The sequence below is a fragment of the Neolamprologus brichardi genome, chromosome 17 (genome assembly GCF_056152115.1).
Source record: "Neolamprologus brichardi isolate AB-2024 chromosome 17, ASM5615211v1, whole genome shotgun sequence".
Taxonomy (NCBI): Eukaryota; Metazoa; Chordata; class Actinopteri; order Cichliformes; family Cichlidae; genus Neolamprologus; species Neolamprologus brichardi.
The window spans coordinates 24,286,974-24,309,993 of record NC_142120.1 but is presented as its reverse complement, the minus strand read 5'-3'; the positions used below and the strand labels follow the sequence as shown (position 1 = coordinate 24,309,993).

General features: G+C 42.3%; 2 protein-coding genes across 4 annotated transcripts; both read left to right on the top strand.

The window, feature by feature from the left end:
* The first annotated feature begins 1,005 nt into the window (after positions 1–1,005).
* On the top strand, positions 1,006–10,480 carry stil (STIL centriolar assembly protein). Of its 3 annotated transcripts, none has more exons than XM_006803603.2 (16): positions 1,006–1,385; positions 2,179–2,286; positions 2,630–2,745; positions 2,861–3,036; positions 3,342–3,589; positions 3,665–3,748; positions 4,071–4,157; positions 4,229–4,370; positions 4,450–4,553; positions 4,649–4,757; positions 5,270–5,995; positions 6,218–6,320; positions 6,406–6,625; positions 6,896–6,968; positions 7,813–8,090; positions 9,359–10,480. In XM_006803603.2, exons 1-16 carry the CDS (start codon positions 1,321–1,323, stop codon positions 9,933–9,935), a joined length of 3,216 nt encoding a protein of 1,071 aa, XP_006803666.2. In that variant the 5' UTR covers positions 1,006–1,320; the 3' UTR covers positions 9,936–10,480. The 3 variants fall into 3 exon arrangements, with proteins under 3 accessions (XP_006803666.2, XP_006803665.2, XP_006803663.2); XM_006803602.2 differs by having other exon boundaries at positions 1,007–1,385; positions 4,453–4,553; positions 6,893–6,968; XM_006803600.2 differs by having other exon boundaries at positions 1,007–1,385; positions 6,893–6,968.
* A 1,889-nt stretch (positions 10,481–12,369) lies between these two features.
* serpinc1 (serpin peptidase inhibitor, clade C (antithrombin), member 1) lies at positions 12,370–22,699 on the top strand. Its single transcript, XM_035913311.2, has 8 exons — positions 12,370–12,440; positions 14,773–15,133; positions 18,295–18,510; positions 19,168–19,305; positions 20,152–20,370; positions 20,970–21,144; positions 21,790–21,854; positions 22,442–22,699. The coding sequence occupies exons 2-8, from the start codon at positions 14,774–14,776 to the stop codon at positions 22,616–22,618; spliced, it is 1,350 nt and encodes a 449-aa protein (XP_035769204.1). The 5' UTR covers positions 12,370–12,440; position 14,773; the 3' UTR covers positions 22,619–22,699.
* The last annotated feature ends 321 nt before the right edge of the window (positions 22,700–23,020 follow it).

Sequence of the window (23,020 nt, the reverse complement as noted above, 5' to 3'; positions counted from 1 at the left end):
GATTAAAAGAAAAAATAACAATAAAAGACAGGAAGCACAAAGTAATGGAAATATATATTTTAATTTCGTCCAGTTTGACTTTTTAAATTGTGTGGAATGATGTGTTTCACTGTCCCCAAGACATTATAACAAAGCCCAGAAGTGCAGGAACATGGTGGTATCCAGCTTTAATCAACCTATTTCTGCGCTTCACACAGGAGCCTGTTGGACTGGTGTCATATAACAGGTTGATAAATAATTCCTCCATGTGCTGCTTTCCAGGAAACTACTTGTGTGCTTGAAAATGATACAGCTGAACACACAAATAATTCAACAGATTCTCATACATAGATCATGTGTTTTTAAAGGGAGACCACCTGGCTGGCTCAGACTTTTCTCTTGTAGCCCATGCTTTTTGTTGGTGAAGGTAAACTTAAAGAGGTTGACAGAAATAAAAATGTAAAAAAAAAATCACTAACTCATCTACACCAGACATTTTAAAGCGGGTGTAAAGGACTGTAATCTCCACATTTCAGCTTTCTTTTTTTTTTTCAAAATAGAGTTACGACTTTAACCTCGAAATGTTGAATAATATTTTTTCCTTATGTGGCTCTAATACTCTTTCGTAGCAGAGGAATGGAAGACAGAAAAAAATACGTGTGTGAATGAAGGACTTAGAAGGAGGTAGTGAAGGTAGATACCTCGCGCTGGCCATTTAAAGAAACAGCGCACAAGCGAGGTGAAGAAGAGACTGCAGGCAGGTGGAGTGGGTGGAGACGAGTGTCAGTGTTGATTTGTGACAGAGGGATAGCAGCAAGAAAGAAAGGGAAGGTTTACAAGATGGTAGTGAGACCTTCAATGATGTATTGTTTGGACATGGTGGCACTGACACAAATACAGGAGGCAGAGCTGAAGACTTTCAGATCTTCATTACGAGTGAGCAGGATGGACAGGGTTAGAATTAGAAGAAGAAGAAGAAGAAGAAGCGGCACGCCATTGGTCAGAGTGGCTGCAGCGGAACTTGCTATTGGCTGATTCTGTTGCCCCGCCAGTCGAGTCGGGAAACAGCGCCATAATTAAACTGTAGCCGACCTGTGTTTTCTACGGATTGTTTACGGCCTGATTTACTAAGATAGTAACAGACAAGAAATTTGTTCCAGGAAGGTTGGAACTTTTTTAAATCTTTCAGTGACCTTCCCAAAGAGTTAAGTTTTGTTACGTTTAGGCAGGTAGCAAGGGCGCTAATATGGCCCGATCGCTAGGCTAACGCAAATACCCCAGCAGTCGGTAACAACAGGCTCAATTTAGCGCTCACAGTCTCTTCTTTCAGCGACAGCAGCGATGAACTACCCTCGAAGCCTCCAGGGTCTGCCGTGTGAAATGTTCCAGGAGACTGCGAGAGCTCGGTGAGTTAATGTTAGCACACAGCTAGTCGTCAAAGCTGCTCCGTTACAGGGCCCGTTCCTTTGACAGCAGGTAATAGTTTAATAACCCACCCCCATCTCCCAAAAACGACAAGAGAAATGAAAGCTGTTTGGTCTGTTATGGATTATATCACAGGCTGTGAGCCTCGCGTGTTCCCCTTTATGACAGCAGCGAAGGAGGCGATCAGATTCTGAGCTGGAAGAAGGTTGTAACTTTCGTGTTGACTTGACTTGGCTTGGTAACGACAACAAACAGTCTTCCTTCCAGGCCAAAACACTGCTGAAAATCCACAGTCTGTAGTTTCCTCTGGACCTCTTTTCCCCAAGCCTCAATCAGCATGGATGCCATTCTCCCATTCCCATTTGGGCAACTCTAGGAGTATGAACGTTAAATAGAAAGCACTTAGGTAGAAAAATGGTGATTGAGGCAAGTTGTATAAGGCCCTTTGAGGGCTACTCAGAGTAGAAAAGTGCTATATAATTTACCATCTAGATATCTCTATATAAACTGAACTTGTCTGTGAGTTTCCGTGAGCTATAGCTAGCCTAGATTTAACAGTGAATTGAATAAGCTCTTTAAAAACTTTATGTCAACATCAGTGAAGAAGACCAGAATATACTTTGACACTTGGACTCTGAATACAAAAAATAAAATTTCTTGTCATTCTTTAATGATTACGTTTTTGTGACTTGATTAAAATGTGAATGATTTTGTTATGAAATATAACAAAAGCTGTCTTTGGAGTGTCCCCATCTTATCTCTTGTGGTGTACAGGAACTCTGTGAACCCTCGGACACCACTGAGTTTCCCTAAATCCAGATCAGCTCTGTGGGACAGCAGCCCCATGGGCGAGAAACTCCGCCTTCACCTCAGCTCACACAGGTAACTGCTTCCTTGCTGATCAATAGAACTGGTTGTGCACTGTTGTAGTGAGAGCACATTGTAGCTGAGATCTAGACTCACTGCTTGTGGTCTGCTAATGTGCGCTAAAGTCTGCTGAAGGAAAAGACTGCATACTAAGTTATTAAGATCTTTATTAAGAATGGATACTTTTCACATTTGAGTGAAAATAAGGAAAATAAGATGCTTTTTTAAACCATGTAGAGCAATTAAAACATGACAGACTTTTACACTTTATATTTTATTCACTGAATCAATAACAAATGTAACCTACTATAATCTTGTCATATTTAAGTGACAACAGATGAGGTATGTGTCTCTGCAGGAAGCCTCGGTTGGTGCTATTAGAGAAAACTCTTCGTCTGGCGCATCGTCACGCCCGTCGCAGTAACAAGCCCCGCCTCCACTGTTTCTTATTGGGAACGGTTTCTGTCGATTCAGGTCAGAGGTTAACTTCAGCTCATCCTGAATGCTGATTCAGCTCTTTTATAAATGTGTCTGTGGCATCGAGCACCTTAGTCCAGCTGTCTGTCCTCTGTGTGTTGCTGTGGTTCAGATGAGGAGGGCATCACAATCACCCTAGATCGCTTCGACCCGGGTCGGGATCAGGCCGGAGCCTCGGGTCCGGTTCCCTCTGCTCCTCTGCCTGGAGACGTCCTGGTTCCCTGTTTATTCTCCTCTCAGACTGAGACTGTCGTCCAATCAGAGGCCGAGCTCCATCACTGCTTCAAGGTGAGTTTGTTACCCTTCAGCCCTTCCACTTCCTCTAGTGGCCACTTGAAACTGCCTAAAGATTACACAGACAAAAGCGAATGCAGCACATGATCAACTCTTCTTACTACAATGATCTTGGCATATGCATGCTTAGACTGACACAGATGTGGTTTTAGGTGGAGCACAGCAGTTGCTGGTGTTCAATTCAGCTGTTCTTGTGATTTGGCTGAATCACAAGAACAGTTGCCTTAAGACACTTTATATTGTAAGGTAAAGACTCAACAATAATACAAAACTATGTTGACTGTGTGTTGGTGTTTTAGGTGTTGCAGCAGTTTGTGAGCAGCCGACAGACTCTAGATCTGTCTCAGCTGCTAAAGGTCAAAGGGCATGTGGCCTGCTGTGAGCAGAGTGATGCTGCAACGTTTACCCTCAGCTGGTCAATCATCAGTCCGTCTGTCAGCGTGGAAGTGGAGTCGGTCAGAAGTGTCCCCATCATCCCGACTGCTCTGTTCAGGAGTCTAACCAACGTAAGCAGACCACTGGGGCGTGACAGCAGCCGACAGAGAGGGTGAGAGAGCGAGAGTTCATCACCACACGTCTCGGCCTCTGATCACGTTTGCTGACGTCTTAGTTCTCTTTTCAGGTTTCTGACCATGGACCAGACCAGGAAGTTGCTCCTGCTGCTTGAGTCTGATCCAAAAGCCTCCAGCCTGCCGCTGGTCGGACTGTAAGCTTCACCTTTCATCAGACAACCCTGGGGGGGGGGGAGTCCAAATTATCACCTGGTAGTTCTTTTGGGATGTGATTAGCACTGATGTATGAGTTCTTTTAAAAAATTGTTCACATTTTAAGAAATTCTGATTTTAATTTTATAATTATTAATGAGAGGCACTTGTATTTTTTATGAAATGTTCTACTCCGAGTAGGAGTACCGAGAAAAAATGATGTGAAAGATTTTTTAGATGAATTCTAACAGTCCAGATGTAAGCCCAGATGTTTTTGCTTCTCTTAAGTGGGGGTATTTCTTTCTGCTTCCTGTCTCGTGACAGCTGGCTGAGTGGAGTCACACACATCTACAACCCTCAGGTGTGGGCCTGGTGTCTGAGATTCATGTTCAGCTCCACCCTCCAGGACAGGTGAGGTGATGGTGGCAGAAAGGAGTGGATTGGACGTGTACGCGTGTCTGATCGGCTGTGCTGTGTTTCAGAGTGCTGTCCGACGGTGGCTTCTTCCTCCTCGTTGTGTTCAGTTGCGCTCGCAGAGCTCCTCAGTTCTTCCGCTGTCGAGGCTCAGGACCACAGCTGGACTGCCAGCTGCTGACGGCTTCACACACAGCCACTCTCTACCAGGTAACACAGCACCTGTTTTAAACTCTTGCTCCTCCTCCTCAGTCATTCACTCATGATCAGCTGTGCTGTGTATGCTCAGCAGGCAGTGCAGGTGGATGGGAAGACTCTGCAGGTGGAGCTGACTTCAGAGGATCACAGCAGAAAGTTGGAGGTCTTCAGAGAAGCTCAGATCTCCTTCAGCAGGCAGGCCAATGAACTAGTTAGAACTTGTCAGACAATTAGCAGTGGTGACTAAAAAGTGTGTTAATGCTCGTGTGCTGATTTGTTTGTGCCCTCAGAGCGCCTCCACCCTCCGCTGCCCTTTCTGTCACTGATCAGGACTCTGGAGTTGAGGATGATGATCTTTCTCCACGGCCGTCCCCGAGCCCTCATACTCCAGCTCACCAGGTCAGTCACAGAATGGGCTCGGGTCAACGCTTCCGTTAACACACTGTGGGGTGGTTTGGGTGGTGTGGAGATGTTTTTCTCAGATGTGGAAAATGTTACTTGTGTGAGATGTGAGGTCTGACCGTTCTGTGGCTGTGCTGATTTAACATTAGTTTTCCCAGCCCTTAGGATGTCTCAGGCTCAGGTGTTGGGAATATTTTACTTTTGTGCGTCACGCAACTTGCAAATCCAATGTTTCATGTTCATCTCCTTTTTCCCAGCCTTGTTAATAGAAACATTTGATTCAAATGTGGGTGTGCACTTTATATGATAGTTTTTTGGTGCCCACTCCAACTTGCTGACAAAATCTTCTTCTTTGTCTTCGTCTTCTCTCCCCCCCCCACACGCACACACACACACACATTCTTTTGTGGTCTTTGTTTTTAATGTGGTGTAAATAAAGTTGTGTTAAAAGTCAAGTGTGTGTGTCTGTGTGTGTGTCTCTCTCAGCAGTAATCTGTTGTTCCTTTCAGGCTCGGCGGGTGGAGCCATCTGTTCCTGAGCTCTCTCTGCTGATTGACTCCAGCTTCACCTGCACTCAGCCCAATCCTGCCTCTGCCTGCAAGCCTCCAGCTCATCCACGTGGAAACTCCTCTTCAGCCCCTAGAACTCCTCCTTATCTTCAAAGCACCCCCAACCCCAACTCCAACCCACAGCAGCCCTGCAACTGCTGCTCTAACCATCCCTACAACTGTACCGCCATTATTGCCTCCCCAGGTCTCCCTCCTGCTGCTTCACCTGTGTCCCATCATAATGATCCTTCTCCTTCTAGTCTCATCCATGCTCCTCCTCCTCCTCCTAGCAACCATCCATCTCTTTCTGTACCTCCTGCCTCCACCACTCAGTCTATTCCTCCATCATTCACTTGCCCTGCCCCCTCTCCATCTCATCAACACGTTTCACCTTCACACTCCTCCAGCCACCCAGCTCCCCTCAACCCTGATGCCTCCACTCCCCTCTCCACTCACCACCACTCTCCTCCCTGCACACTTGTCCGCCCTCCTACTCCTTCCTTCCCGTGCAGACCCCCAGCCTCCTTCCCACACTCCTATGCAGCAGCAGACCCTGTGCCCTCGCCCTGGCTTTCCCAACCCTCCTGTATGAATCAGTGCTGTTATCAGGCGGGTAGAGTTGTACCGCCAGACACCTACCAGCTCCTCCTCCATCAGGAGCACCAGCTGCGCCTGCTGCAGGCTCAGGTAACAGTTGTACTCTTTCCACACAACACAACCAGAATATATACGTCATGAACAAGAACAAGGACTCGTCATTGGCACACAGGGAACCAGGAAGAGGCCTAAAACTGGAACTGTGGCTGTATTTAAAGGCTTCTGTGGATAGTATTGCTGGCTATTTTCAACAAGTACTGTTTAACGTGGTTGCATCCTTGCTGCAGTTAATATTTTCTGATAATCGGGCAGGTCCAGATGCTCCTGGAGGCTCAGAAGAAGCTTCAGTCCTCTAACCAGTCCCCAGGTGACATACACACACCCACGAGTGTGGCCAGCATCGCTGTAGAGACAGGTGAGTGTTTACTGAGCAGTCAAATCACCAGGAAGAGGCTTATAGCTCACATCATCACCATTTTTCCCCATCACTCTTTTTCCAGGTGCTAGTCTGTTCTGGGGGAGTCCTGCACAGTCCACCTCACATCAGGAAGAGCAGGTGCACCCCCCCTCCTCTACTGGGCCCCCGTCTACACCCAAGCCTCCACCTTCATCTTCCTCCTCTAGCCCCTCAAACTCTTCATCGTCACTCATCAGGCCTGCGGGTAGTGCTGACAGTGACAGAGGTCATTCAGCTCCCTGCTCCCCACCTGGTGTGCACAGGTGAGACCAGGTGCCATTTAAAGAAACTAATTATTTTCAGCTCAAATTTCTCTGTACTGCAGAAGTACTGACATAACCTCGTGCAACTGAGATAAATCCACTCAGTTAATGGGTCTTAACGTCTGCTTTCATGGTTTTCTTTTTGTAAATTGATGGTTTGATTTGCAGTGACACTGAATAAACCTGTGGTGCTACTGAAATTTAGTGAAAAGTTAAACCGCTGTTGTGGAGCTATCTCACCAATGCCTTTGCTCTTTTCCACATCAGCAGTCCAGTTCTGGGAGAAAGTCTCAGCATGTACAAACCAACAGAGGAACAGCACGCCTTCTACCACAACCTCATGGTGAGACAAAATAGTATCTGCAAACCTGTTTGATGCCAGGTCTAATAAAAGGTAACAGTTTGACTCTGCAGTCAGAATGATAGGAATAGAACCTTCCTTTCCAGAAAGCACTGCATGAATCTCTTTGTGACTGGGTGAATGAGTAAAAAGCGCTTTAACTGCTGAGCTGAGTAGAATGACGTTACAGAAGTACCGGTCCCTTTAGAAAAATGTGTTCGCCTGTTGAATCCAGAAAAGGGTTAAGCCTCCAGAGTCAGAGAGAAGCCATGTTGCAGAAATTTTTCAAACCAATATCACAGCAAAACGTGTAATAGAGACTGTGTCCACTTTCACCCTTTGCCTTCCTAAAACATTAAATAGACATGCACGCAGAAGTTTCATTACCAGCAGGGAGAGATAATGTATTTAAAGTGTGCTTTAATGCACAAGTACACAGCAGCACAGGTACGAATGCTCTAGGCTGCATATACTTTGCACTGCCCACTGCTGGGGAAGCGTTGCCAGTTGTTGATGTAGGGCAGCGTTTTGGATTCATTGTACAGAATTCCTTGATTTTTTTTTTCTCTCCTCCTCCTCCTGATGAAAACATAATATGTCAAACAGAAAAACAGAAAAAACCCCACAAGGATCAATCAAAGGACATCACTGTTCAGTAAAAGTAACCTAAAACACAAAGATTGTGTATTATTACATTTTAATTCCAAATTGAACTACTTTCTTTTCCTTTCCTTTTTTCCTTTCCATTGGTCAGTATGAATTAACACAGGGTTCATTTGTTCTCTGGGTACAAAGGACAGAACTGTGCATGTCATTTAAAGATAATTACTTTTGCTCTGTGTCTCAGACTCAACTCACCAGTCGTCTTCAGGAGTCACCTAGCAAACAGGAAGTGGAGGACGAATCCAGGAGGACGAGGAGTCTGTCAGCAGTTTCTGATTGTTCTCAGTCCTTCCCGTCCTTGTCGTCCTCTTCATCCAGCAAGAAGCAGCAGCAGCAGAGTCCAGTAGGAGACCCGGTGGTCAGCGCTACACTGCGGCAGCTGCAGCAGCTCGGAGTCCACGTGGACGAAGAAGTTCTGACAGAGTCTGGCAAAAACCATCGGAAAGCTGTGGAAACTGCCAGGTACTGAAATGCCTCACACACGGATATGTGTGTGTGCCACCCTTAAACATGAAAGTAATACTCATCTAGAGCTGCAGGCTCCTACTGCAGCCTGCTCAACTGTACTACAGACTGCTGCTTGAACTTAGGTACAGGTTCATGAATCCAGATTTCAGTGAAGTTTTCTCTGGTCCCCTCCCCAATCAGACCTGAAATTGCTAACTCTCTGAGTGGTGTACGGAAAAAATGTCTGCTTCACAGATAATTGGGAAGTTTCCAGGAAAAACCTGATCTTGTTTGGAGAGATGGCATTCATCCCACTTTGGATGAAGCTGCTCTCATTTCTAGAAATCGGTCTAAATTTATTAACCCCCCCCTAAAATGTGACTATTCAGTGTTGGGACCAGGAAGCAGAGTTTCAGTCTTATACGCCTCTCTGCTGCTTCTTTCCTCCTGATTATTAAAAACAAATATATCACAAAGAACAATATGACATCGTCAACTGCAAAAAAAGAGTAAAATGGTGAAATGTGGATTAATAAACATTAGGTCTCTCTTTTCCATGTTAGTAAATGACTATTGTGGGTGAGGTTTTCTTTTTTTTTTTTTTTTTAAATGTCCATGTAAATGTTGAAAATGTCTGCCTCAGCATGGCATTTATTCTATTATTAGACTCAGTTAGCTTCTCTCGAAATTTAAGTGATCTCACCACTTGAATCACATGGTGCATCTTGTTCTGATGTATGGCATGGAAACTGAACATTTAACAATATTCCTTGAAAGCACTGTTTTATTTTTCTTCTAAAGATTTTCTAGTCAAATTGAATTTTACAGTAATGCATTACAAAGCAGTGGGGAATAAATTGAATTGCAGTAGATATCTTTCTGAAAGCTCTGTGTCATTTTAGGGATATGATTACTTTTTTACTGTTATGTTCTTAAACGCCATGTGCAGAACAGCTACCTAAACTCTACTCCCACTGAGGTTGATTGGCTTTTTTACAGTGTTACATTCATCACTGCATACAACTCTGGACACACTGTGTAGTCTGAAATTGAAGGCAACAAATCAGAGATGCCTGACTCCCCTGTGTAACTCTCAAATGCACAGCCTAAATCCGATAAGACACAAGTTATCGAGGAATTTGCATTTCACTAAGGTAGATGAAAGGTCTGCGTTATCTTAACTATGCTGCTACACTTTATCCTGTCAGTGTTGGAATGTAATGCGTCTGCACAACAAGTTCATAGCCGATGTTATGACTGTTTTTCTCTCTGTGTACTGTCAGCACTCTGGCCAGCATCAACCCGGCAGCAGTACTTTCTAGACTGAGTGTTTCTGAGCCGACAGCCAGCGCTCTGTGTCCAGGAGGCAGCGTGGATCTGAGCCTGGAGGCCAACGCCATTGCCCTGCACTACTTGAGTGACTCTCAGCTCAGCAGGCTGTCCTTGGGAGGCCACATTCCTCATTCTAGTCTCACTCCCTCCTCCACCAGTGATTCTCTGCCATCACCTAGTAACATGTCTCTGGCCACCAGAAAGTACATGAGAAAGTATGGGTTGATCGAGGAAGAGGATGGCGAAGATGAGGTGGAGCAAAAGGAGGTGGGAGTTCAGGAGACATCAGATCGTGAGCCCCTGACAGAAGCTGTGAATGCGAGGTTCCTCCCACAGAGTCAGCTGATCCAGGATCTGCGCCCCAAAATGCAGCTATTAGCCAACCACACTGAACCACATACCAGTGACAAAAAGAACGATTCCAACAGGCAGCCATCTTTTGTCAGGGCAAACCTCCGTCAGACAGAGGGATCACTGGGAAACATCCTGGACCTGAGCCGCCTGAGACAGCTGCCCAAACTCTTCTGATGCCCACATCACCAGTAAAGCAACCCCATATTGAACTGTAATATGCACTAAGCTTTTATAAATAGTTGAAGCCTGGTGTGTCCTAGGTACTCTCAGCTGGTCTGATAGACGTCCTGGTTTCCATGGACACTGGCTGTCACTGGAAATTTGCCGTCTTTAGTCCTAGCAATTCTCTGGGATGCAGAAAAATGCTGGAGGCTAAACAATTTAAGATAGCTGCCCAAACTCTTATGACACCGTGTAAACCAGACTAAACAAACCTCTTAAACTTTAAGTGGAATTTGCTTTGCTCAAGGAGCTCAGGACTGTTGCTAATACGAAATATTTTTTTTTTTACTGGAGACCTGGTTTCTTTTTAAAAACCATTAAAGTTTGAATGGTGTGCTCAGTGTGTTAATGAACTAATAGTCTATTGAGTTGATCAGATTTGTGTGTTTGATGGACTTTTTGTGCCATATTTTCCTCTTCTGTAAAATGTCTCATGAACAATTTGTTTTAGTATTTATGAATCCACAAATAAAATTTTCCCAGGAAATTCTATTAAAACTGCAGCTGATGGTGTTGCTTACTTCAGACGTCATCTGGAAATGTACTCTGTTAGAAATGAGTATTTCCACACCCACCAGAGCCTCAGAACCAGAACTCTGTCCGTGCCGGAGCCAAGGAAACGTGATCATTCTAGAAAAGGTTTTTGTTTTTGTTCTTTAAACTAACAATCACCTAGTAAACATTAGCTATACTCCACATAAATAGTAGTCAGCATGTTTGTTACTTAATATGAAGTTTTCTAACTCCTAGCTTCATCTTTTACAAAGTTTCTCATTACTGTAATGCATTTAGTTCAACCTGCTGCCTTCAGTTACAATCTTGTCACTTAGTGGTGCCCCGTGAAGCTTTGCAGTCTCTCTGATTGTCTCCTGGTGACTGTTGGCTGTCATCTCCCGGCTTGCAGCCAACCCCTCTTCTGTCTCACCTCTGCGGTATCCTGTGCAGCAGGTCCATTTGGTTTCTCCAGATGAATTGGGATCCCCTTTTCTTTAAATCCTCTGCTCCCTTGCGTGCGCTGCTGTGCATTACCAGCCCGCTGTTGTACACATGTAGTTTGGCAGGAGGCGGTTTTCCCTCTCCCACAACGTTCTGCTTATTGGTGCCTAAGGCTCTCTCTTTGCCAGATTGTCTGTGGGTTAATCCTGTTCAAAACGTTTCCTCCAGTCACGGAGTATCCCCTTCTTTTTTCATGCAGTGAGGAGCATCGTTCTTTGGTTTGAAATTCCTGAAAGCAAACAAACCATTGACTGAGGCTACACTACTCTGGCCTGAGAGCTCTGTGGCATTGTTGTATTTTGAGTTTCACTTCATCTTGGGGCACCAGCTCCTTTTAATAAAGTTGTCTATATGGTGCTGGATGTCCTTCCAAAACTTGTTGTATGCCCTCCAGGTTAGTTAGCTTCATTTGTAGGCTTCATTGTTTTTAACTTTAATTCTGAGCATTTTGTGGCTTATGGTACTTTGGAAAACTGTAAATAATGACTGAAAGGCAATTACTGCTTATTGTAGTAGTGGTGGTAAATTTAAAGGTTTGTGTATAGATTTCTAAGGCAGCCAGGCTGCTGATTTCTTTGCTAAGTTCAAATGAATCCAGGTATGAAAATATAACAGATTAATAACTGATTTTTCCATGAAATGTTTGTATGCATAATTTATGCGAACATTTGTGCCTATGAACTGTTCGTAAATGACACCCACTACAGGACATGAGAGCCAATGTTTTTACAAGTAATCCTTGAAGCTCAGAGGACATCCCTAACATGGCCTTTTCATAGTACACAGCTCTGACCTTGAACACCGACTGTCCGACCACCTGCTGTTGAAATCTGTTTTCACATACAGACAGTCAGAAGTAATCGGGTTTGGGGCCATGGTTTAACTCACCAGGTTGAGCAGTTGGCCCATTTGCTGTCGAAGTGGCCCGGGTTTAAATCTGTGTTGCCCTTTGTTGTGTTGTCCTCCTGCTCTCTCTCACAAAGCTGTCCTGTTAAGGTAAAGACTAAAAGAGTCCCAAAGTATTTGGAGAAGAAGGCTGTTTCAAAGAGATTGTGGAGTTGAGTTTAAAGATCGTTTATCAGACAGAGGATGAACTGAAGTGACTCACCATGTCAAACCTGTTTTAATTCAAATGTAACATTTTCCAAGAATTGTTTCTTAAAATATTTCATAAAATCTAGTATTTAAATATGTGATTTGTGATCATAAGAAGACATTTTGTTCCATTAGTGGTAAAGAATTAGTTGTTCTAAGGATGTTTTGTTGTGGGATGACTGCTCCAGTCGTCATTGTGTGGGCGAATGCGTCTTTCTGTTGATGGCTGCAGATTGTTCTGACTAACAGTGGATCAATGTCTCAAAGGTTGATTTGTTGTTTGTGTGCTCTGCAGGACACTGACCTGAGTTCAGCTCAAACCGCACAAATCTGCCTGTGTGAACACTCACAGCTCTACCTGGTCAAGTAAGACCCAATCTTTAATTTTATTCTTTTTCTGCTATAACAGTGAAATATGCATATGGTAGACTAGAGTAGAATATTGTGTTTGTGATGCCACACAGCAAACATGCTTTAGTGAAGTCAGTGTCTTATGTTAAAAATGTTGATGATCTGGTGCTTGATAGGGAAAATGTTTCTGGTTGTTTTGAACTTTACACACTTGTGACTTTATGCTATCCTTGTATTCAGTATTGATGTTTAAAGAGTATATTGTATTTTTGTTGATCCTGGCTGCTGTTTTTAGCAAAGTTAATGCTCGACATGTTCCTGGTGTTTTGTGTTATATGAAGTTCATTGGCTTTGGGATTATTTTAGTTCTCTCTTAGATTGCGTTTTGTCTCTGTGCTAGCAGTGTTTGGAAAGTTTGTCTAAAAGAGCTGATGGTGAATAGAAGATCCAGCTTTGTACAAATGAACAGTTGAAGATGACAAAGATGGAAGGAACTCTATTCTATTTGTCTTGTTGTTATTCTAATAGTGTATGTTCGTTCTATAAAAGACATACAAAATAATAGATCAATGGATAGATCAATTTTGTTTATATAGCACCAAAGGTGAAGACCCTACAAGAATATAGAGAAACGAAAAGAGAAAATCCCAACAATTAAATGAACCCATATAAACAACCACTTGGTGACACTGGAAAGGAAAAACTCCCTTTTAACAGGAAGAAATCTCTGCCAGAACCAGGCTCAGAGAGGGGCAGCCATCTGCTGCGACCCGCTGGGAGTGAAGGAAGGGAGACAGGACAAAGCCATGCTGTGGAAAAGAGCCAGAGATGAATAATAACTAATGACTAAAAGCAGAGTTGTGTATAAACACATAGTGAGTGAAGAAGAAACACTCCCCCAGCAACCCAGGCATATTGCAGCCTGACTATGGGAGGATTCAGGGTCACCTGATTGAGCCCTAACTATATGCTTTATCAAAAAAGGAACATTTTAACCCAATCTTAAAAGTAGAGAGGCTGTCTGTCTCCTGAATCCAAACTGAGAGCTGGTTTTAGAGAAGAGAGGGCTAAAAGCTGAAGGCTCTGCCTCCCATTCTAGTTTTATATCTCATAGGAACCACAAGTAACCCTGCAGTCTGAGAGTGAAATGCTCTATTGGGGTTATATGTAATATGAGGTCTTTTAGAAAAGATGGGACTGATTATTTAAGACCTTGTATGTGATGATAAGGATTTTAAAATTGATTCTGGATTTAACAAGGAGCCAACAAGAGAACCCAGTATGGGAGAAATATGCTCTCTCTTTCTAGTCCCTGTCAGGACTCCTGCTGCAACATTTTAGATCAACTGAAGGCTTTTCACAGAGTTTTTAGGACATCCTGATAATAATGACAAATGTCCAGCCTAGAAGGATTAAATGCACAAACTAATTTTTAAGCGCCACTCTGAGACAGGATATTCCTAATTTTAAAGATGTTGTGCAAACTGAAGAAAGCAGTCCTACATATTTGTTTAATATGTGCATTGAAGGACATTTCCTGGTCAAAAACAACTGCAAGGTTCCTCAGAGTGTTACTGGAGGCCAAGATAATGCCATCCAAAGTAAGTATCTGGTTAGACGTTTAGGGGTTTTGTCTTAATTTAGAAGCAGGAAATTAGAGTTCATCCAGGTTTTTATGTCTTTAGGATTTTCTTGCAATTGAACTAATTGGTGTGTGTTATCTGGGTTCATGGATAGATACAGTTGTTTGTCATCTGCATAGCAGTGAAAAATGCTATGCTATTCTATGCCTTTGATGTTACTACCTAAGGGAAGCATGTATAATGTAAACAGAATTGGTCCTAGCACTCAACCCTGTGGAACTCCATAATTAACCTTGGTGTGTGAATAAGGCTCTCCATTTACATGAACAAATTGGAGTCTATTAGATAGATACGGTACAAACCACTGCAATGCAGCACCTGTAATACCTGCAGCATGCTCTAATCTCTGTGATAAAATATTACGGTCAACAGTATCAAACTCTGCACTGAGGTCTAGCAGGACAAGCACAGAGATGACCCCCACTGTCAGAGGCCATAAGAAGATCATCTGTAACCTTCCCGAACTGAAACTCTATAAATAAAACATTCCTATGCGTATGATCAGTTAGCTGTTTTACACTCTTTCAAGAGCGTTATCTACTGTTGATTTCATTCTAACTTAAGCGTTTATGAAAAATGCACTCAATTGTATGTGGTATTAAAAAGGTCTTGTGCTTAAAATTGGCAGACTTCCAATAAAAACTGAAGTCAAATGGACTGAGCTGCAATATTATAAGCTCACTTCTTGCTCGTCCTTTTTCCAGGATGAGGTTTGCCGATTGCCTGTTGGTTCTGGTGTTCCTGCCATTCCTCTCTGTTGCCATCGGTATAGACATCTGCTCTGCCAAACCCAAGGACCTCTCTCTGGAGCCATACTGTGTCTATCGCAGCCCCGAGTTCCCTGAGGGACCATCGCTGGAGCCTGAGGCACTCCCTAACTTCACCAATCCCCGAGTATGGGAACTGTCAAAGGCCAATGGACGCTTTGCTCTGTCACTGTACAAACAGCTGGCTCTTGGCAGGAGCCCCGAGTCTAACATCTTTATGTCCCCCATCAGCGTCTCCACCGCATTCGCCATGACCAAACTCGGAGCTTGCAATGAAACGCTGAAGCAGATCATGAAGGTGAAATGCTGCATCATTGTGATCCTTTAGTTGTAGATGAAGACAACCGCACCCCCACCCCAAAGCTTTTGTCAAAATTTTCCCAAGTGCTTTTTTAACAGGCAAAGGGATTTTCAATATAGCATTTTGAATCATAAATCATTTCTGTTTGCACACAATATTAAAATAATTTCAGAAAAAAACAAAATTTACCAGTATTGGTAGGTCTTAACATCCAGCTTTATGTGAATTAAAATGATCAGCATGCTAAAACAGAGCTTTTCCCTATTTTCTAATAATAAAGCATTTCAAATAAATCATAAATCAAAACATAACTTTAATCTAAGAACACCATCTGCACAGTGAAACAGTAGTGGGAGTGTTATGCTGTGGGAATGCTTCTCTCTGTCTTGAACTGGGAATCTCATTGAGATGGGAGCAATTATGAAGAAAGGATATATGAAGATTTTGACAGAAAACGTCAAAGAATCCGTATGAATCCGCATTGCAATAATAAACTTTTGTTTTCTTTGAAATAATGATGTTATTGTGTGCAAATAGAAATAATCTATGCTTTCTGAAGGAAACTAGTTTGTTGGAAATGCTATCATCTGCTCTGTTAAAAGGACACTAGGGAAATACTTTTTTTTTAAATTACACTCTCGTAGGGTGACTAATAATTCTGTCTTCATCTGTTTTAGTTTTGAAAGTTAGTCTGTCCATTTTTACACAGGACTGAAGCAATATGTTTCACACAACATATGTGTTGACGAGTCGAAACAGCAGAAATCTTTGCAGCAGACAGACTCACACATTCAGTGAGCTGCTATATTTGCCTGAATTCGGTCTTTGAATAGAAACTAAAATCTTACCAGTGATAGCAGTTTCTGTTTGGAGTGGTTCAGGTGGGTTGTCTACCAATCGGAACGTCGGTGAATCAGTCCTTTATTCTACAGTCCACGTGTTGAAGTGTCCTTGGGCAAGATACCCCTCACTTCCCCTATTCATTGGAGTGTGTCTCTGAATTTTAGATAAAAGTGCTTAAGTATAAATAAAAGCACTGCATGAATGTGTGTATGAGATCGAGTGAATGAGACTTGTATTAGAATATCCTTTGAAGGGTCACAATTGAGTAGAAAGGAGCAATATAAGTACCAGTCCATTTACCACTGGCACCACATACCCATGGCATTATGGGACAGTCTGCTTCAGATCATGAGCTGTTTCTCTCCTTCTTTATAATGTTTTCTTTCCATCATTCTGGTACCAGTTCATCCTGGTTTCTTCTGTCTGCCTTTATGGGAGAGGACTGTAGAGAGAACCGTCCTCAATCGCCCTCTTAACTCACACGTGAACAAGACCCCAGGATACTTACTTACATACTAGAGAGTATGAAAAGTATGGCGATAGCGAGTGTGAGTGTAGGAAATGGTCTGGGGGTTTAATCGAACCCAGGGTCCCACACTTAACCAGGGGAGATACCAAAAAGTATTCTTGACTCTTGGGTTTTTGTGGTCTTCTAGGCTTTTTGGTGTTACTGAGCTGGCCAGAGCATTCATTTTTAAGCACATGACTGTTTATTTGGCAACCTGTAGAGCTTTTGCTATCTTTCAGACCACATATTGAAAGTTTCAATTTAAAACTATGAAATGGAAGTTTAGCACTTGGTATCAACTCCAGGTTTTACAATCTGCCTAGATTTGTCATGCAATACCAGGGGAAGAGGTCTCGCTGGGCCATGAAAATGCTTTTCATTAAACTGTCCAATAACTTTTGAGCCTGTAAAAATTCAGGGAGTATGCATAAAAATGGTTGTAATTCACAAACAGTTAATTCACAGATAATTGACCTACTTGAATTAAAGCTGAAAGTCTGCACTACAATCATATCTTGATTGTTTATTTAAAAGGGTTGTACATGGCCTGGTAGACCGAAGCTGAAGCACCTCACGCAAGAGATGCATCCTAGTCAGATACCCAAACTACCTCACCTAGCTCCTTTTAATGTGGGAGAATAGCAGCTGTACTCTGAGTCCCTCCAAACTTTCTAAACTATAAGAGAAAGGCCAGCCAATCTTCAGAGAAAACTAATTTTGGCAGTTTGTATCCATGATCTCATTCTTTCAGTCACTATCCAGAGCTCATTACCATAGATGAGGATGGGGATCAGCATCAGTGCAGAAGTAGCCACAAACCATCCCCAATCTCCCCTCTCCACTCACTTGTCAACAAGACCCGAAAGATACTTGCTTAGATACTTGAGGTGGCAATTTGTTCCTGATCTGGAGTGAGAGCTTCACCCTTTTCCAGCTGAGAATCGTGCCCTAAGACATGGGAGGTGTAATATATCTACGTCAATCCCGAAAGGCAGAGGCTATATTCTGAGACCGCCAAAGCCTTTCACCATTTGGTAATACTTAGAAATTCTGTCCATAAAAAAATGAACAGAAGTTGTGACAAAGACAAAGCTGGAAAAAGTTCAACAGTCATCAGGAACAAGACCAGCTTACTGACAGCAATATGGACTGTCTGTGGCACCTCCCACAGGATCCCATGAAACACAGTCAAAGGTCTCCTCCGACTCCACAAAGCACATGAAAATGGGTTTTTCATGCATTTTTGAATATTCTTAAAAGGATAACAAGCTGCTCCAGCATCTCAAGACTGTGAGAAAAACTTTCAGTTAAGTTAGTAAATTTTATTTATATAGCTCACCCACACCAGGGACCTGCAACTGTGACTTCACCCCCAGTAATCACACTCATCCTCAGCCTCTGCTTATCCTAGTGAAGATGTTGTCCAGTGACATTGAGGAGATCCTGAAAGGTGTGAAACATACACCACTGGGATTCATTATCTGCAGCCTCCTTGGAATAGTGTTGTTCTTCGAGAAGTGGGAATTGAAGATCTCATGAACGAGGGCTTCTGATGTTCCCTGTGTACACTTACATACATTCATACAATTACTTTTTTCTATACCTAAGCACTTTTAACCCAACATTCACACACTTACACTCTGATGGATGCACTGGGGGCCACTCGAGGTTCAGTGTCATGCCCAAGGATATTTTGGCATGCAGACTGGAGGAGCCGGGAATCAAATCACTTTCTTGTTAGTAGATAACTCCAGAGCCACAGCTATCCCAATTTTGTAGCTCAAAATAAACTTTTGATTTTCTGCAGGTATTTGAGTTTGATACCATCAAAGAAAAGACATCGGATCAGGTCCATTTCTTCTTTGCCAAACTCAACTGCCGTCTGTACAGAAAGAAGGATGAAACCACTGAACTAATATCTGCCAACCGACTGTTTGGAGACAAATCATTAACCTTCAACGAGACATACCAGAACATTAGCGAGACAGTGTATGGAGCCAAACTGCTGCCTCTCAACTTCAAGGTAAAAATGAAAAGAACTCAATTTGAGACAACTTTGAACTCTGGAGCCTAGAATTTATGATGCTGCCAAATATGAATAATAATAATAGTCAAAGAATCGACATCCTACAATAGCCCAGAGTAGAGTGGTTGGTCGTTATGGCCTTTGTCTTTTCTTCAGGTTGATTTTTAAGAGGTCAAACACTTTGAGGTTTGACTTCGACCACACCGACTTACGACAGCTGTCGAGTTTCCAGAAAGCCAGTCGCACAAATACAAACAGTTTACACTGATGAGTTGATTAAATGAACCAGCAAGCCTGGAAGCCAGTGTAGCAAATGTATTCACACTGTAAGCTTATAAAGATAGTGGGTGGACCTTTATATTGTATAGATATATAGTATGTATGTGAACTATTTAGTTTGAACATCTGGATGCTTTAAAATTCAGGAAAGTCAGGCTTAGAAAAAAACTTTGTACTGATTAGGATTGGGAGTGGTGTGAAACAGAAACTGCCTCGCTCAGTTTAAGGTATAGTGCACCTTTAAATAGTTAACATGAAAATCCCATTTTCCTTAAATCTCTAGGGAGGCTGAGATTGCAAGTTTAGCATTATTCACAAAAGGACATTGATCTGTCTTACACCAGTTATACTGATAACCTTGTGTCTGTGGTGTAGGAGAACCCAGAGAACGCCCGGGTCACCATCAATAACTGGATTTCCAACAAGACAGAGAACCGAATACAGGACACGCTGCCAGCTGGGTCACTGGATCGCACCACAGTCCTGGTGCTTGTGAACACCATCTACTTTAAGGTACTTGAATACCAAATACTGCAGCTCAAACTAAATTATTTTTGTCTGCATGCTCCATACATCATTATTGCAGGGTTTGTACCTGTAAAGTGCCTTGAGGCAGCTGTCATTGTGATTTGGTGCTATATGAATGCTGCAATTTGATCAAAATGTAAAAAGTTCTTCCTTGTTTTTACACTTTCTAATATCCTTATAGAAAGTAACCAGAAGGGAATATTTATATGTTAGTCAGGACCATCATCTCAAAACATGGAATTCTAATGGAAATATCGCTGCATTTCCTAAAATCCATATTACTTTTTTTTCTCACTCTAAAACACCTTACCCATTGAAACTTTGTATTTTAAGACTAAGATCTGAGATTGAAATAAGGTTTTTAAAGATGTAAAATAACTGAGGAATTTAATCTCTGGGCAGCACATTGGTGCAGTGCTTGGATTAGTGGTTGATGGGCGCGTTATAACTTCCACTTTCTTGAGTCTGCTTATGTCTCAGTGAGTAAATTTCATGTAGTGAGGATAAGGCACACTCCAGTCCAGTCTATGAACCGGCTTTTTCTTTTTGGACATTTTTGATTTAGTGAAGTTACGAAGCCTTTTAAGTGGTTTTTGAACCCTCTTAATGTTTTCAGTACAGCCACATACATTTTCAGCTACAGGCACAGAACGCTAAATCGTTGGGGGTGATGGTATGGAGGGAAACACACAGCATAATTGCTTTCTCTAAACTCTGAGTATCAGTATCAAGGGATATGCATTCATTAAACATGGGTCAGGGGTCAGGTGGGAGTGAGCCAACAGGGAGCTTGTATAATATAAGAAACTGAGCACACATTCTGCCTCTTAGGGTCAGTGGAAGAACAAGTTTGATAAAGACCAGGTGTTCATCACAGACTTCCACGTCAGTGAGACTCGCACCTGCTCCGTCAACATGATGTACCAGCAGACCAAGTTCAGGTACAAGTATTTCCCTGATGATCATGTGCAGCTGCTGGAGATGCCATATCGTGGAGACGACATCACCATGGTGATCATCCTGCCAAGCAGAGGCACCACACTCAGTCAGGTAACCCTGACCAGCAGGTTTATTCTTCTGTGTTTTCAGCTCATCTTGTCTACTGTTTATAATTATGTTTCAGTTATAAAGGACTTAGAAAAATACAACCATAACATTTTCTGTCCCTTTCACACAACATGGAAAAGAGCAGTTTAAAAATGATAAGATAATTATAATTGCTATCAGACCTACACTGATGCTGCTTATTATTGTTTTTAATTAAACTTTTGGGCTCTTTTGCCTTCATTGAATAGTACAGTGAAGACACATAGGAAAGCAGGGAGAAAGCAAATGGGGAAAGACACACAAATAGTGGCCTCAGGTCAGAATTGAACTAGGGCCCCTGCTACTCCTACTAGTTATTTTACACTTAAAGTGGCCATAATACTAATTAAAAAGGAATCATTATTACATTAAGCAGAAATGTAGAACGTAAATAACAAATAAAAACTTTTGGTTTTTTGTCCTGCTACTTTTTCTTTATTTTTGAGCTACAGAAAAAAATGCCTTTTTAAAGATATGTAGTAATTTAAGAGTCAAATGTTGACTGGTGCATATTACATTGCTGTTGTACTTCACCACTGTGCTATGTGTACTTGTTTGTTGAGGTGGAGGACAGTCTGGACCTGGCAAAACTGAACAGTTGGTTGGATCAGATGAAGGAAACAACTGTCTCTGTTGAGGTCCCTCGCTTTAAGGTGGAGCACAGCTTCAGCTTGAAGGAGAAGCTTAAGGAAATGGGATTGACTGACCTGTTTAGCTCTGACAAGGCCAGCCTGCCAGGTACTTAAACCTGAACTTTGGATCTCAGTCCAAAGTCCACATCAACTGAATTAAAAGTGAATTTGAGTATTATTTTTGATTATACCATTACATAATCAAATATAATTATATACATGTTATTCAATTATATTTGGTCAATCTGGTCAAACACGATACATTTGGTCCAAACATTTAACAGTCTGAACATGTTTGGAATTTATAATTAATGAAAGGAAGTTACAATCACAGCATTGTAAGATGCAACCTTATGTAGATCTTTCACCATCATACGATGCTGTGATTGCAGCCAAATTTCTGTGAGTGGTACTCATGGCCATTGATCAAAGCTCATTGATCAGTCATTTGACTGATGAAAAGAAGACACTCAAGACGAAAGGAAGACACTTTGGAGAGAGTAACTGTCCAAAGACCAAATTATATTATTTACTGAAGATTCATGTCATTTAAATCAGGTTTTGATGCAAACATAAATGGAGGAGATCCTGCAGCATGGTGTGTTTTGATGGCTTCTATTAAGTGGTCTGCGTTTTTATTCTGAATATAGAAGGGAAGCAGAAAAAGTCAACTTGACCTGTTGTTGGTTTTGATTATGGCAGTTATAAATGAACAGTTAAGAAAAACCACAAAATTCCTTCTGTGTTTCAGGGATGCTGGAGGATAGCAACTTTGGCCTCTACATCTCAGATGCCTTCCATAAAGCTTTCCTGGAGGTCAGTCAAATACTATCCACATCACTTAGAGCATGTTTTACATTATACAAGTCCTTTTTTCCAAGTGTGGGTCGGGACCATTGACTGTATTCGAATGATCAGCGTAGCTTCCAGGTCTGAGAAGCAAAGCCAATGCAGAAGTATAAAAAGAAATTGCTTTCCTATGAGCTTGCAGGTTTTCTTGGTTATTTCAGTCCTGAGATGGTAAAAAAAACATGACAAACTGGTGGGTGATGGCTACATACATTTCTACAAACACACTATGATCAGGACTAAGGGGTGAGGGGGTGCTTCTGTAATGAATGACCACATTTGAGTGGTAGTGTTTCCATTTTAAATGTTTTTTTTTTTTTAACAATTTGTCTTGAATTTCCAGACCTTTTCTGGAAAAAAATGTTTTTCCCTTAAATGTTATTTTGGGTCTTTTTTTTGTATATCATTTTGTTTGGTATTAAAACATAAACATCTAAATCCATATTGGTATCCTGACAGTTGATATAAATTCAGAGAGATGCATTTATACGAGTTCATCTCTCAGACACAGGTTTTAATTTTAGTTAATAAGCAACTGTGTGTGCTGTTTGCAGGTGAATGAGGAGGGCAGTGAGGCGGCAGCAGCCACCGCTGTGGTGGCCGTTGGACGCTCCTTCAATCCGTACAGGGAGGTTTTTACAGCCGACCGGCCATTTCTGCTGCTCATCAGAGAGTCAACCATCAACACGCTGCTATTCACCGGCCGTGTGGCTGATCCCTGCAACCAATAAAAACCTACACATGAAGCGATCACTGCTTTATTAAAAGCCGCAAATCGTAAAAATATAGTAATAAATATTTCAAAATGTAAATATACTGCATAACAATTCAGCACTGTGCTGTATGATGTGGAGCTAATGCAAACTTCATTTTACAACATTATACACTACACACGCACTCAAGAGTGGGGTTTTTGATTTTTAACGTTTTAGACGTTTGTTCTGTACTTCAACTTCATTTCATTTAAATCCATCCATCCATCTTCTTCCGCTTATCCGGGGCCGGGTCGCGGGGCAGCAGCCTAAGCAGAGAAGCACAGACCTCCCTCTCATCAGCCACTTCCTGCAGCTTGTCCAGGGGAACACCAAGGCATTCCCAGGCCAGCCCGCTGGCGTATGGTGCCTTGGTGCTTC